At 38.3% G+C, this 14,676-nt stretch overlaps 1 protein-coding gene across 9 annotated transcripts in view; it reads left to right on the top strand.

Annotated features, from left to right (window-relative positions):
• Window positions 1-368: 368 nt before the first annotated feature.
• Window positions 369-14,676, top strand: part of EMSY (EMSY transcriptional repressor, BRCA2 interacting) — an 82,598-nt gene continuing 68,290 nt past the window's right edge. For 3 of the 9 annotated variants that reach the window (XM_032640469.1, XM_032640473.1, XM_032640475.1), the window contains exons 1-6: window positions 378-477; window positions 2,186-2,294; window positions 7,520-7,619; window positions 9,113-9,187; window positions 10,529-10,570; window positions 14,043-14,218. In XM_032640469.1, coding sequence (XP_032496360.1) covers window positions 2,225-2,294; window positions 7,520-7,619; window positions 9,113-9,187; window positions 10,529-10,570; window positions 14,043-14,218 — 463 coding nt within the window. In that variant the 5' untranslated portion in view covers window positions 378-477; window positions 2,186-2,224. Of the gene's footprint in view, window positions 478-2,185; window positions 2,295-7,519; window positions 7,620-9,112; window positions 9,188-10,528; window positions 10,571-14,042; window positions 14,219-14,676 lie in introns of all 9 variants that reach the window. The other 6 variants (XM_032640471.1, XM_032640468.1, XM_032640470.1 and 3 more) reach the window with 5 other exon arrangements.

The following is a 14,676-nucleotide window of genomic DNA, read 5'->3' as shown; positions in this document are numbered from 1 at the left end:
AGCTCTAGCTACCAACGCCATCTTGACCGCTACGTGTGACGCCGCACGTAGCGGAGAGCGCAGCCCATTGGCTGGGAGGCTGCAGGCGGAGGCGAGGCGCGCGAAGCCGGAGAGGAGGGTGTGGAGGACAAGCCAAGGAAACTACAATCCCAGCCTTCCTTGCGCGTGCACACCAAGAGCGAAAGAGGAGGGAGTTTGGGTTCGGACCACAACTCCCAGCACCCCTCGCGATGTCTCTCCTTTCCTTTCAAAACGTGCCGGAAAAGAGGGACAGAAGAATGGAGGCCTTCTGGTGTCCGTTCTCCGAAAGGCGGGAAAGGCGAACTACACCTCCCGACTGGCAGCGCGCGGCTGCGCCTGCGCCTTGATACCTGTCGCCATCTTGCCCCTTCTGAGGCACAGCAAACAAACCCAATTCCTGGTGTCCCCTAGTCTTGGCGGAGGAGCCTTTTAGATGAGCCCAGAAAGGCCGGGCAGGTGGGTGATTCTTAGACAGGGTGCTGGGAAGAACTGGCAGGATAGCCAGTCTGGAAGAGCGCCGGGCCAAGCATTCGGAGCCCGGCTTGGGGCGCCCAACCCCATCCTCCGTTGTCTCCTAACGGGATCGTGGGGCTCCCGAGGTGGGCTGAGGGGGACTCTGGCAGGCCTGGTGCTGAGATTGCTTGGGTCCAGCTCTGGGGGCCTCCCAGTGAGTCTCTGTCGTCTGCCTGGCTGTCCGAGCGTCTACTCTTTCTCTCCGTTGTCCTCTCCGCTGAGGAGGGAGAGAAGCGCTGATGCTTGCCGGAGCCCCTGACTCCAGCTACTGGTCCTGAGAGGGCTTGGGTCGTGAGACATTGGGGTGAGCGCTGAGCGGCACCGGTGAGGAGGGTGGGCGGGCTGCTCTTGTTGTGGTGCTGCGAGAGAGTGCGTGTTTGGGGAGGGGGCGGGGCGGGCTTGCCTCCTTGACACTTGAGTCGGGGGAGGATTAGACAGGATTCCGGTTCTCGGAGCGGGCTCCGGCAACCTCTGCCCAGGTTTCCAGTGCGATGCGGCCCCGCAATGGGGTCCGCCGGCGGGGACGCGTCGGGATGCTGTGACGTGGTGCTTGATTCCGGCGGCCACCGGCCGCCTCCAAGATCCTGTCGGGAGGCGGGGACTGGCTTGTGGAGGGAGCGGATTCCTTTGGCTCTGCCCCTTCTTCCTCCCCACCCCTTTTCTTTATGTCATTCTGCCGGCTGGGGCGCGCACTCCAGTTCTCCTTGCTCTGGGTTGGTTCTTAGATGAGAGGACTATGGGAAGTAGGGGGAGGGGGTTCAACTTATGGCGTGGAGTTGGAGTTAGCAGTCCCAGCTCTTGGAACGTGAGATAGCAGTTATTACGGGTCGATGCCTGACTCTTAGACGAGACACTGAGCTCGCTTATTCATACATTCACTCGCTCATTCATTCATTCATTCATATTACTTGCTCTTCTCAGTCATTCATCTGTTTATTTAACAGATATTTACAGAGGATCTGCTGTGTGCTAAGCAGGTATAGTGCAAGGGCCCAGCGCTGTTGTCTTTTTCTCTAGACCAGGGAATTCCCAGTACCAAGTTCCTGACATCTAAACTTTTGGTAAATGTTTTTTTGAGGACTGCTGGGTGTAAATTCATGTTTCATTGTTAAGACTCGAGGAGAAAGTACTATATTAAGTTCCATTGACCCACTTAACGTGCTAGGAACTTTACGTATTTTATTTCATGTAGCTCATAATGAGAAAGCCGGCAGAAGTCAAGTGACTTGCCCAAGGTTACACAGGTAGTGGCACCTGTTTATGAAATAATGTGTCAGCCACTAGGATAAGAACTTCACATACACTGTTAATTAATCCTCATAACAAACTGATTGATAAAATCTCTGTTTCACAGATGTGTAAAGTTTATGTTCAGATAGGCCAATCTACCCAGGATCACACAGCCAGTAAGTTGAAAGATTGAATTAGAACCTATATGTGTCCAACGCCTATGCTCTTTCTACTATGATAGGCTGGAATAGTAAGCTCGCATATGGTTAAATTCTTCATTTGTCAGAAGTTGGAAAGCATGGAGGTGAAATAGGATTGTGAGATATTCTTACTGGTTTTGCTTCTTAGCGTGTGGATCTCCACGTGAGCGGGCTTTTGAATGTACTTTCGTAATTTGAGTTTTTGGTTTTTGTTTTGGTAGGGAAGACAAGCTCTTTGGGGCTACCAAAAAGAAGCAGCAATGCCTGTTGTGTGGCCAACGCTTTTGGATCTCAGCAGGGATGAATGCAAAAGGATTCTTCGAAAATTGGGTATGATTTTCATTTTTGATGTTTCATGCCTCCCTGTGATCCTTTTCCCTTTCTGTTTGGGTCATGGCTGTTTGCATGGATATCATATTTCATGATGGTTAGAAATTCTTTAGAGGTATAGTTCTTGTCTTACTCTGTTATTTCCCTACTGCTTTGTATAGTGCTTTGTACACAGTAGATGCATGAATCATATTAATAATAATAGCAGCTAAAAGTTCTTCAGGGCTACTGGGCTATTCTGAGTCCTTTACATTCAGCATCTCATTTAATCTTCATTCAAACCAAAAAGATAGGTATGTTTCTTCTTTTGTCCCCATTTTACAGGTGACAGACCTGAAGCTTAGAACCCGAAGTAATGCTGATAGTAAGTCATGGGGTCAGAATTTCAACCCAGGGAATAGGATTCCAGTCTCATGTTAACATACTTTTAACCTTCATGAATGTATGTGTGAATTACATACTGTTTCTGAATTCTAAGTTAATGTAAGCTATGCTGACTTTAACAAATTATATTTTACTTTCAGTAATAAAACACCATTTACGCCTGTAATGAATTATTTAGTGCTTCTTTTCCTTTAGAGCAGCCTTTCTCAACTGGCATTTAGGGAGAGAATTAAGCCCTAATACTAAGTTATCCATTGTATGTAATGAACTAACTTTTCTTCATGCATCTAGAATGGTATGTATTATCCTTGGGAAAATTGAGAAAAAAAGAGTTATTCAAATCATTTTCTTTATTCTGTGGTTTACATGAGTATCCTTGGTTGAGAAATGCAGCCTTAGACTGTAAGGTCCAAGAAGGAACCTTTTTGTGTTATTTACCACTATAGTCTCAGGCCGGCACATAGTAGAGACTCAGTAAATGAAAAAGTAATTTGAAAAAGAATATTAGATGTTTTGGCAGTGGATAGGAATTATTTAGATATCTATGACTTTGAAAGGGAAAGTGTGGACCTTGAATTCAGATAGACCTGGGGTCTTGGTCCTGTTACTAATGACCGACATGATCCAAGGACAAGTTGTTTCATTTCCCTAAATTTGTTGACACTTTTGTAAATGAAGGACAATAATATCTGCCTCATAAGTTTAAGTGTATATAAAAAGGGCCTATCACAGTGCCTGACATATGAGTATATAGCATTTTAAAGCAGCTGCTTTCAGACATTTATTTATTTGCAGGTGAATCTTTTCTTCAAAGGAAATCTTTGTTGGGAATTCCTGTGCATAAATCTGAATCAAAGCAAATATGGCCCTGCCTGCTAATAACCTTTGCCCTTTTTATTTCCCCTTAGGCCACTATGAGGATTTCTATATTTTAAACTACTTAGCATTGTATTTTGGCACCTCTAGAGAGGTTTTTTGTTTTGTTTTGGGGTGGGTTGGTTTTTTTGGGAGTCAATTATTCCTTTTTTTTTTTTAACCTTATATCCAAACTTTTAGTAATTCGAGGGTGATTCTCTACACACTTATATGCAATTGCTCTAACTTACTAGTTACCAGTTATAAAGTTGGATTTTTATTTATTTCATAGCTGAAATAATTGCAGATGACAACTGAAGTTGATTGCATTAGAGTTTCTGGGCTTTTGGGACCTTGAATCAAGAGATTATGTTTGAATATAAAAATTGTAACCTTTAAGTCTAAATTTATCCTTAATTTTAGTCAGAGTTGTGTGGGTAATATTGCTGAAGAGCTGCTTCTATACAAAAGGAAACAGCCTTCCTTGAGGGTAACATCATCTTCAATGACCCTTCTTTTGGGAGGTGAGCCTTGAGAGTGATTTGCGGAAAGACTGCCTCCCCACCCGTTGGCTCATTATCATAACAGTGAAACCTTTGAATAGCTTTCAAACACTAGCTCTAGGTCCGAAGTTTAGAGAACGTACTGCATTTAAAAATTAGCTTAAAATATTTTAAGAATTAGCTTTAAGGGGCTTCCCTGGCGGCGCAGTGGTTGAGAGTCCGCCTGCCGATGCAGGGGACACGGGTTCGTGCCCCGGTCCGGGAAGATCCCACATGGTGCAGAGCGGCTGGGCCCGTGAGCCATGGCCGCTGAGCCTGCGCGTCCGGAGCCTGTGCTCCGCAACGGGAGAGGCCACAACAGTGAGAGGCCCGCGTACCGCAAAAAAAAAAAAGAATTCGTTTTAAAACAATTCTTTTAAAAAATGTTATAAATTATTTTAACATCAGATGCTAAACTTTACTTAATTGTAGAGAAATTGGGATAGAGAATTTCTTTATGACACACAGAACATACCAGTGATAGATAAATGCTTCCTTCCTTCTATCCTGCCTCTCCCCTGCCCTATTTTTTTATGACCATTCCTGAACTGTAACTCTTACATGAGGCTTTATGAACTATAGTATAATTGAATGGCTGGTTTTTTTAAATGGAAAGGGTTGAGGGCTTCATAAAAATAGTTTGGCAAATCTTTTGTTTCCTGTATTTTTTCGTGTGTTATTTTGTTATACTTATGTGTCATTAGAGTTAACACTGTAATAGAATGGTACCAAAAATAATACCAGAAATTCAACTGAGTTTGATATTTGTCAGAATTAGGATTCTCATCAAGTGAAATCCACAAATGTGAATGAGGTTGGGAAGCTAGTAAAAGTTCTTTACAATGAGTGAGTTTCTCATTGAATGAAGGGGGGAGGTATGCATTGGATTGTGTAGCTATGAGAACTGTTCTGAGTTACAGTTTTGTGTGAGGTTGCCACCTCTTTTGTGCATGACTTTTTAGTTGGACTTGGAATGAGACTTGAGATGTCAAGAATCTTTGTCTTTCTTCAGTTAATTTCACTTTTTTTGAAATATTGTGAAATAGTGAAATTTTGATCATCATAAATTCCACAGGCCAAAAGTGAAGTTTTTCCTCAAACCACTTCCTCTCTCTGACCTCTCCGTTTCTTTTTATGGTATTGCCATTCTACTAAATATCTTGGAAACTGAAAAACCTGATTCTTTTCATTCTGCCATTCCTTCCATATTTAATCAATCACTGAGTTCTATCAAAAACTTTTTAGACTGGAAATGGTGGCTTTTCTTAGTCTGGCCCCAAACAGTTTTTCCATTTTTATCCTTGTTGGATTTTAATCATCTTGAGGATAAGGATTTTGTTTTGTTCATATAAAGATTCTCCATGGTACCTTGTAGTAGTAGTGTTCAATTAGTTTGGTTTGAATTAGCAACTAACCAAGTATGGACATATTTTTACTTTCCCTAGTGTAAAACTCTCAAAATAGTCACTGACTATTACTGGAAGTTTAATGTCTCTGTGAAACATTATATGCTCTTTTACTCTCTCTGTTCCTTTTGCACATTTGCATTTCCCCCACTGCCTGCCTAGAGCACAGTTCTCTTTCTGATTAAAGCTTATGCTTCCAGACTAGATGATGTATTTTTCTTCTGTGCCTTTACCACTGTATCAGAATTGTCTGATGACTTGTTTCACTGTAGCTTTATTCTAGAGTTAACTTCTTAAGGGCAGGATTTAGCATACTATCTGGTATATATAATAGGACTCAATACTGATTTGTTGAATAAAATATTCCATAAATGGGGCATAAACATTTAGATATAGTGGTTTCTTAGTTATCCCCAGTGTCTTTCTGAACTCTACTTTAGGTCCTGGTAAAAGCTGAAATATATGTTTCCTGGAACAAAGTATTTCCTTCACTACTCCAGAGAAGCAGAGTTTGGCCTTCCAGAGAGACCACATGAAACATCTACGTAATATCCAGCCTAGATTGAACATGCAGGATGTTTACACATGGGATAATTCAGTTGGACCAGACATTTCTATTTAAGCTCACTCTTCTATATAAAGTCTTTTTTTTTGATAGAACTGTGAATAATATGAACTGAATGAGGCTGCTGTTTTATTGTTGGTGTAGTACCTTGGATGCAGGTATGCATGCCTTAATTATTTGGCTAATATTCAGTATCTGTTGTATGTAAGGCGTTGGCAAGTACGGTAGCAACTTGAATTGAGTAAGAAGATAACTGTAGTCTGGACACTTATTTCTCATCATTTTGTTTTGCTCAGGTATACTTGTCTCATAGTGTTAATGGTTTGAAACAACTATTTTATTATTTCTCATGATTCTATGGGTTACTTGTCTTGCCTGAGCTCTCTCATGTGGCTCTATTCAGCTGGTAGCTTAGCTGGTTAATTGGGCTCAGCTGAGGTGGCTGGGCCTCTCTCTCCATGTGACCTTTCATCCGGGGCTTCTTCATAGCTTGGTGATCTCAAGCTTACAAGAGAGCAAGGTCCTGTGTCCAAGGCTGCTATTTGCATCATGTATGCTGATGTTCCATTGGCCAAATCAAGTCACATGCCAAGCCCAGAGTCAGTGTGGGAGGGACTATTGGAAGGTAGTACACAAGGAAGTACACTGAGAGGCAGGCATGGTTCATTGGGAGCCATTGAGGGCTTTTTGGTTTTATATTTTAACCACTACTAGGTAAACTGACAGTTTCATTAAATAACAGTTGTTGCTGTGGAAAGTTAGTGAAATGAAACTGTCTGGCATTAGGGTTCAGTGTATTATGTCCTGATTGCTGTAAGAGCAATTCATGTGTGCTAATCTGCCTTAGTCATTTTGCTGGTGGTTTTTATAGATGCAGAGGATCATAGAAATGGAAGGTACCTTCAAAGTGTCTTCTAGATAAAGAAACTGAGGATCAGAGGTGAGAAAGGACTTGTCCAAGGTCACACAACTAGTGTCAGTGCTGGAGCCAGAATCTGGTCATTTGACTCTTGATCCAGTAGTTTTACACTTGCACACTATTCACAGATAGAATATAGGTCAAATTCTTAGGCAAGCCTAAGGAATTATTTCAAAGTTTGGCCAGTAAAGGTACCTATCAATAATGCTAAAAACTTCTCTCATCAGCCTTATTATATCACTTGGAACCTGTTCCCAGGTGTTGGTAGCATCTGACTTGAATGTTCTTCAGGATGATGCATAAGACGAAATATTTACCATTAGATTTTTCTACCTAAACTTTTTATATACATGACTTCTGTGAGGCAGTCAAAAAGAAAATAAGATTATAAAAGCCACATTTTAACCTATGGTTTTAGATAAAATTTTTGAGAGGACATTAATGAAATATTTGCATATTGATTTTTAGGTTTCCTGCCCTGAAGTTTCACTCTATGTAGCCATAGTACTTAAATATTGATGGCCTATCTTGATAAAATAATTTTCTTCTTCTAGAATTGGAGGCATATGCTGGAGTTATCAGTGCACTTCGGGCACAGGGAGATCTCACCAAGGAAAAGAAAGATCTTCTTGGAGAACTCTCAAAAGTTCTTAGGTAAATTATCATAAAAGTTTGTGAGAGATGAGTCTAGAAATTTCATTTTGAGGTGTTTCAATACTTTTCACTCTTAAGGTGAAGACAGAGGTGTCAAGTTGTTGGTGTTTAGAGATCCCATCCCAGTTGTGTGCTTTGTTACAGAAAATTTTGTAATTTACCATTTATTATGTAATCTAATCAGAAAAGGTTTAAGGCAGGTTATCTTAGGTTTGGGCCGCTTGGAAAAGGGAGGTATTTTTGACCTGGGTGAAGGAAAGAAGAGCTGGCAGCGACTGGATAGGAAGATCTAGAGTGGCCCAGTGGCATTTGTTAGGGGGTAGAAGGAGACACTAGGAAGTTGTTGTCTTAATTTATAGAAATGGGTGGTGATTGAGTGTCATAGCCTTAGGGATAGTTTATCCCTTCAGCTTCCCACTAGAGTTAAAAAAATTCATTAAAAAAATTCTGGTGAAAGGGATTCTTTGATACTTTACCTTGATCCATTCTTAACATCTTGAGCTTTCTCAGTAAATTCAGTTCTGTTTTAACTGAAGTTTCCTTTCTACATTTAAGACCATTTTGTCCTATTCTTTTTTTAAGTGAAAATAGGGAAGAGATTTTTTCCCCTGCATTTAATTAACATTAAAATAGGGATGTTATTAAGCCAAATCGTCAGTCTTATTGCCTCCATACTTAACAATTTATATTTTTTGTTTGTTGTTTATATTGCCTCATAAATTTCTGCTTTCCAGCCCCTTAAATATTTTAGTCCGTGGTATAGATTTAACTTAGCAATAAAGATTACACTTTTAAGGGTGCTATTCACTTTATTGAGTATTTATGAATGGAATGGGTATAGCCTTTTTTCAGTTGTTTAGATTTAACTTTACATGTATTTAATCAGGATCAACATAAGTACATTTTTACTATAGTGGTAACATGATACAATGTAGAAGACACACAGCTCAAATGTTGAGTAATAAAGGAGTAATATCCTAGTGTCAAGTTTCATAGCATATAGCTACAGGAAACATTATCTTGCCACTTTCATTTCTTTATTATATTCACTAAACATAAAATTATAGACTCTTAAGCTTTAGAAAGGACTTTAGAAGACTTTCTTCCAAGTGCCAAAATCCTCTTCTCAGTAACCATGATTAGGGGTCATTCAGTGGCTTTTTACATTTAGATAACAGGAACCTCTGCTAATCTTGAACATGGTCTGATATTTCTGAGTTTTGGACGTAATGACTTGATATCAAGCTGAATTTGTCTTCCTGTGATTTCTAATTTGTAACTAATTCTCTCTGCAGTTACACAGAATCATTCTGAATCCTTTTCTATGACTTTAATTAAAGCATTTGAAGATATATATTAGGCCCCTGTCTATATCTTTTTACAAATCAATTTTGTCCCCCCCCACAAGCAAAATGTTGACTTAAACATTAATAAAAGTATAGAAAAGAGCTGCCTGCTTGGCAGAGTTCTATAATGGCTATTTTTTTTCATAGCATCTCAACAGAGCGCCACCGTGCTGAAGTTCGGAGAGCAGTAAACGATGAACGGTTAACAACAATTGCACATAAGTAAGCCATTAGTCATACCACCCCTGATTTTTCATGACGTAGTATACCGTAGTTTTGAAAGTCTTCCTATTGTGTAGCAGATTCCTGAGTCTTTTATCTTGATAGTAATATCTCTGTACTCAGGGATCCTGACCATAGCTGTGTTAACTATTTATTCAATTGGTTATGTTTTTGCATTTGGTTAGGCAAGCTTTAAGTACTCAGGTCAAATCCTGTTGCAATGTAATCTCTATATAACTAAAGGCCTCCACAGTTTAGCAGATGATTCCTTTACTTGAAGCAAAGTTCAATAAGAAAGTAGTGTGCTCCCCAAATTTGACAGCCCCTTAGAGTTACTTTGTAATAGTATTTGATATGTATATTGCTTTATAAATAGGCATTATAAATTTTTTGATAACTGACTAATATTTCATGTATTTTGAGATTCAGCAAAAAGATTGTAAAATATATGTTCTGCTTTTAAGAAATATGACTACAGTATACCTTAATTTACTTTGAAAAGCCAAAAAAATAAAATTGTAAAGGATTCTTATCAAACTGTTTTCAGATCATTATAACTATTTGATAGATGGGGTGGAGGGTGGTGGAAGACACAGACTGAGCATTAACAGAGTATGTATGGAGACAGTGCCTCCTGAAAAACAGAAAAGAACAGAAATTATCCTTTAAATGTTAATGCAATATGGTAGGAACATTTTATAAAATAAGGTATGTTATAGAATATTCATCTGTTTTTTATTTTTATGTTTTAATGTGAAATAAAACTAAAGGAAAAAATTCAATACGTTTCCATAATGTAATAAATAATGCTTTTAACCCAATTGGCAGTATTGTATTGACCCTGAAGATCCATTAGCTTCATGTGGTGCTTTAATGTTACTGATTTTACTTGACTGATAAAATGGGGTGCTACCTTTTTAACTGTGTAGTTTGAAAGTTAAGCTGTTTGAATTTGGAGATTTTTCAGTGGTTGGTATGTATGCACTGTAGAAATTTGAAAATTTTCCTCTAGCATCATTAGGTATTTACTTGTTAGGCCAACATGGCTAAAACATTCACATACTGTGTTCCTTCTTTAAATGCTCTAAACTTTTAAATTGGGATACTCTAAAAATAGTAACTGAGCCTAGATTCTAATTTGAGAACTTGTAATAGGAAACTTATGTGCTAGGTCATAAAGAAGTAAATAATAGTTTGCATTCAGAGGCACTTAGAGACAAAATTAGTACCTTAAAAGCATTGGAACAGTATTGTGGGGCAATTAGTTGTAAGTTGATGCACCAGTTTCATACTTAAAGATAACACTTATTTAGTCTCCTTTTCCTTTTTTCCCCTTTAAAGAATGAATTTATCCTTATATTTGGGTGAAAGACCAAGTTACAGGTATGCAAATAGGTTATTATTATTTCAGGCTTTTTCTTGTATTTATTGCAAAATTGAAGCTCTCAATTATTCAGGGGCACATATTCCATTTATGAATTAACCGTGTCCCTTGCTTTTACTTCTCTTCCCCTCCTCCCCTTCCTTCCTAATACTGCCTACCCTTTAGCTATTTTGCTGCTTGAAAGTACCTCTAGTCAGAGGGTGGGAAGGGAGAGGAGGTGAAAATTTTAATTACTCATTTTACTACTTGTTAGTTGTCCTGGGAGAGGTTTGATGGAAGAACTTACAAGTATTTGCCAAAGTATTTTTGGATAATATGTCAGTTTCTTTGATCTGTTTGACCTCTCCCTTTCCCTCCTCTCTCTGTTAGCATGGATAATTGAGAGTTGGCTTCTATCTACCTGTTTCCTCTTTTTTCTCTCCTTTCTGAGTTCTTTAACACATAAATTTAATTTTTTGAAAACCATTTACTTCAGTGTATAATTTTAAGCTACTTAGGTCTTTCTATACTCCTGTTTTAATATTTTATGTTGTGGTTTTAGTTCGACCAGATGTCGTATTTACTTGTTGAGCCCAAGGGTCAATGAGTGGGGAATGGTGCGGAAGACATAAATCCCTCATTCTGTCCGTCTCCTCTGCCCTCTTTCCCTCAGAAGTAGTAACAGAACCTAGTGTTAAAGATTATCGATAGGAGGGCTTCAAACTCTGAGCCTGAAAAAAGTAACTTGAGCCAAGGAGGAATGCATCTGAACTGACTGCATTCCCTTTCTCCTCTCCCTTCCCTCCCCCACTCAAAACAGCAGCTTAGGCCAGAAGGAATGTGGTTGAAAGGTAAAGAGAAAGCCAAGAAGGTTGAGCACAAAGGAGATGGAAACAAAAGGAGTGGAGTGTCTGGGATCAAAGAAAAGCCTTGCTTGAACCATAACACGTGTTTATTATTTGGCACGAGACCATTTATTAAGTTTGATACTCTAATCAGTTTTGAAACATGTCAGAATATTATAGTATTAAAGCCTGGAATGTCAAGGGGCTTCACAGTTTTTAATTGGGCCACTCTTGCCAGCATTGTATCTAAATAAAGTGGCTATCCAGAATTACTATTCTCTTAACTCCTTTTCCATCAGCCAGACATTCATGGGATACTGTTTGAGTTTCTATGTGAGGATGAGGATTTCATGCTGGTGCGCTGCATACCAAAGGATGAGAGGGCCAAGGTAGTTCCACTAGTATCTTGTTAGACTTCTCAGAAAAGGGGCTGGAGCCAGGTTTCCACCCTCCCTTGCTATATTTAGTATAAATAGAGAGGAGTTCTTTGAAACTTAGGAATCTCAGGAAAGCCCTGGAATAAGATGTTTACAGAAACCTGTAAAATTCTATCTAGATGATTTGTGCAACTAATGCATATATACACCCTCATTAGTAAGCAAAATAGGAATTTTGATCTAATTCTAACATGATGTTTAATTTTTCATTCACTTAAAAAAAGTTTGAGCATGTTTGCCTGAGTAGAAATTTGGAAGATTTATAGATCTTTCTAAAAGTTGCAGTTGTATCTTTTGCACTGCAAATTCTGTCCTTTCAATAGCATATATATTCATGTATTTTAAATTATTAATCTTCCATAATTTCTGCCACCATTTAACAATGTACCAGGTAAGTGTAGACATCACTTTATTTGTATGGTAAACTCTCACCAAGCAAATTTAGTAGTGATATTCTAATAAAATGATAGCAAAATAGGAGTAAGCCAAGAAAATGCTGAATAGCTTTTAGAATTTTTTCCTTTGACAATTAGCAATAGGTCTGTTTCTGTTTCTCTTTCTTGTTTGTAGGAATTTTGTTTCAGAACTAGCATCAATTGGAGATTATGTGATAACAAATTTGTGAGGGTTATTGGGGTCTTAAGAATCCCTCTTTCCCATATCTTAGGTAGGACTATGTTATACCATGAAGGAATTTGCAGATTTCCCACTGTAACTCAACTGAATTCATCAACTCCTAGAAACTCCTTTCTTGACTGAGTGTAAATTCTTCTCAAGTTGTAAAGTAATTTATTTGTTCCATTCAGTGAAAGTTACTAGTGATTAGACAGCAGTGCCCACTTAGTATAATTCAAAGGCAAAAGTTAGACAAAACACATTTGAAAATTTTTATACCTTCCACTTGTGATGTGGCAGTTGTTTTCAGTAGCATGATGTATGCTTGTTGAAGGAGACATTTAGTAGCTGTGTGACCATAAGCAAGTTATTTAACCTCTTGGTAATTCAGTTTTCCCATCTTAAAAATGGAGATAATAATATTACCAATTTCATAAGATTGAAAGAATTGTATGAGTTAATACATGTAAAATGTTTAGAACAATGCCTCACATATACTAAGTGCTAATTGATGTTAATTATCATCATTACCATCATCATTATTCCACTATCCACTAACAAGGGCTTTTGTGTACTCTGTCTAAATTTGAAGAATCAGTGGACCTACGGAATCTTAAACTCTAGGTTGGGTTGTAGAATCTTTGGTTTTGAAAAAGGTGCAGAAATACTTCTGACTTAGTGAAGAGGTTGATTGACTGATTGATTCTGGGTGAATTTTAAACCTCGACACTAATCATTAGTCAGGAAAAATGATACCACTACCTTTTGTGGAGCCAAGCCAAGGGAAGTGAACATATTTCATATTTCAACCTCTGTTTGGATTCCTAGGATAAAATTTGCTCAAGAAATTGAGTAAAACTGATAATAATGTCTGCTTAGGGGTAGAGTTCAATTGCCTCAAACATTCCTTAGAGTGAAGAATGGTATAAATAAGTAAAATTAAAGTAGTGGCAGGTTTCTTGCAGTGTCCTCGCATCTAGTATACTTTTTTTAACAGGAAGGATAGTAATATAACACATTGTCAGTGACACATGCGGTGATATATACAGCTCCCTTCTATCCCCCAGTACCTAGTCTCCCTCGTTTACTGCCTCAGTTTCCCTTGTTTGAAAGCCTTAGAACCTCTGGCCATGCAGGCAGTTAGGATAATTTTACAAAAGTTCAATGAATTCCATCCTTAATTATTCAGGAAAATCTGATTTTTGAAATAATGAGTACTTTTTACCTTTTTAGCTTAATTATAACATTAAGTTCTAAAAGTTAGTAGAAATACTAGTTTTCATTAGCAATACCAGATTTAAACTAATGAAAATAATGTTTATTTATTTAAAAGGCATGGGACAGTTTTTCATAGTTTCAATTATGTTCATTATAAGATTCAGATTATGGAATAAAATGTGTAAAAATCTAAGTGTGTGTGAAATTCCTTGAATTCTGATTATTATTCATAATTTTGATCTTGCTTGCTTAAAATAAAGCCTCTCCTGTTCACTCAGGGCACTTTTTATAATTTAAAAAGTTATATTTGAGTGTATATATTTGCTTCATTTTTAGCAATTGAGAACTCTTGTAGCAGTGTTTTCTTTTTTGTTTAGTATGTCTGGACCTAATAGCTCTTCAGAATGGTCCATTGAAGGTCGTCGATTGGTACCCCTGATGCCTCGGCTGGTTCCCCAAACTGCCTTCACTGTAACAGCTAATGCTGTTGCCAATGCAGCTATCCAGCACAATGCATCTCTTCCAGTGCCTGCAGAAACAGGAAGCAAGGAAGGTGAGTAGAGAAATAGTTCTGTGTGTAGAAATGACTTTTCTCAGATTCTTCAAGAAAAGTTGTCTTATTTTTCATCTGTTTTTGTCCAGTGTTTAAAAGTTGTGAAACATAATGAGCAACACTTGTTCTGAAACGAGAAACTGCCAAGTTTTTAGTCTCAGCCAAAATTAAATATCCTTTTTGTTCAAAGTGTGAATTATATTAATCACAAAATTGCGAAAAACCTTCTTGGAATGAATTTTTGATATGAGCGTGTCTTGTTAGAAGTGGATAAGAGGCCTTAACAGGTGACATGGAAAATTAATAAGATGATAGAAGTCATTTATCTGCTGAAGAAAGATGCTGAACTGATACTTCAGAAAATAAAGCTCTGTTTTTGTCTTCTGGAATCAGTGGTATATGCTGCTTCTCTGTTCCAGTCAATGTGCTGAATCTGTTAGGGGTTACGTGGCCGATGG

The sequence above is a fragment of the Phocoena sinus genome, chromosome 8 (assembly GCF_008692025.1).
Source record: "Phocoena sinus isolate mPhoSin1 chromosome 8, mPhoSin1.pri, whole genome shotgun sequence".
In the NCBI taxonomy this organism is placed as follows: domain Eukaryota; kingdom Metazoa; phylum Chordata; class Mammalia; order Artiodactyla; family Phocoenidae; genus Phocoena; species Phocoena sinus.
Note: the sequence above shows the minus strand (reverse complement) of the source record. Positions and strands in the feature narration are given on the sequence as shown.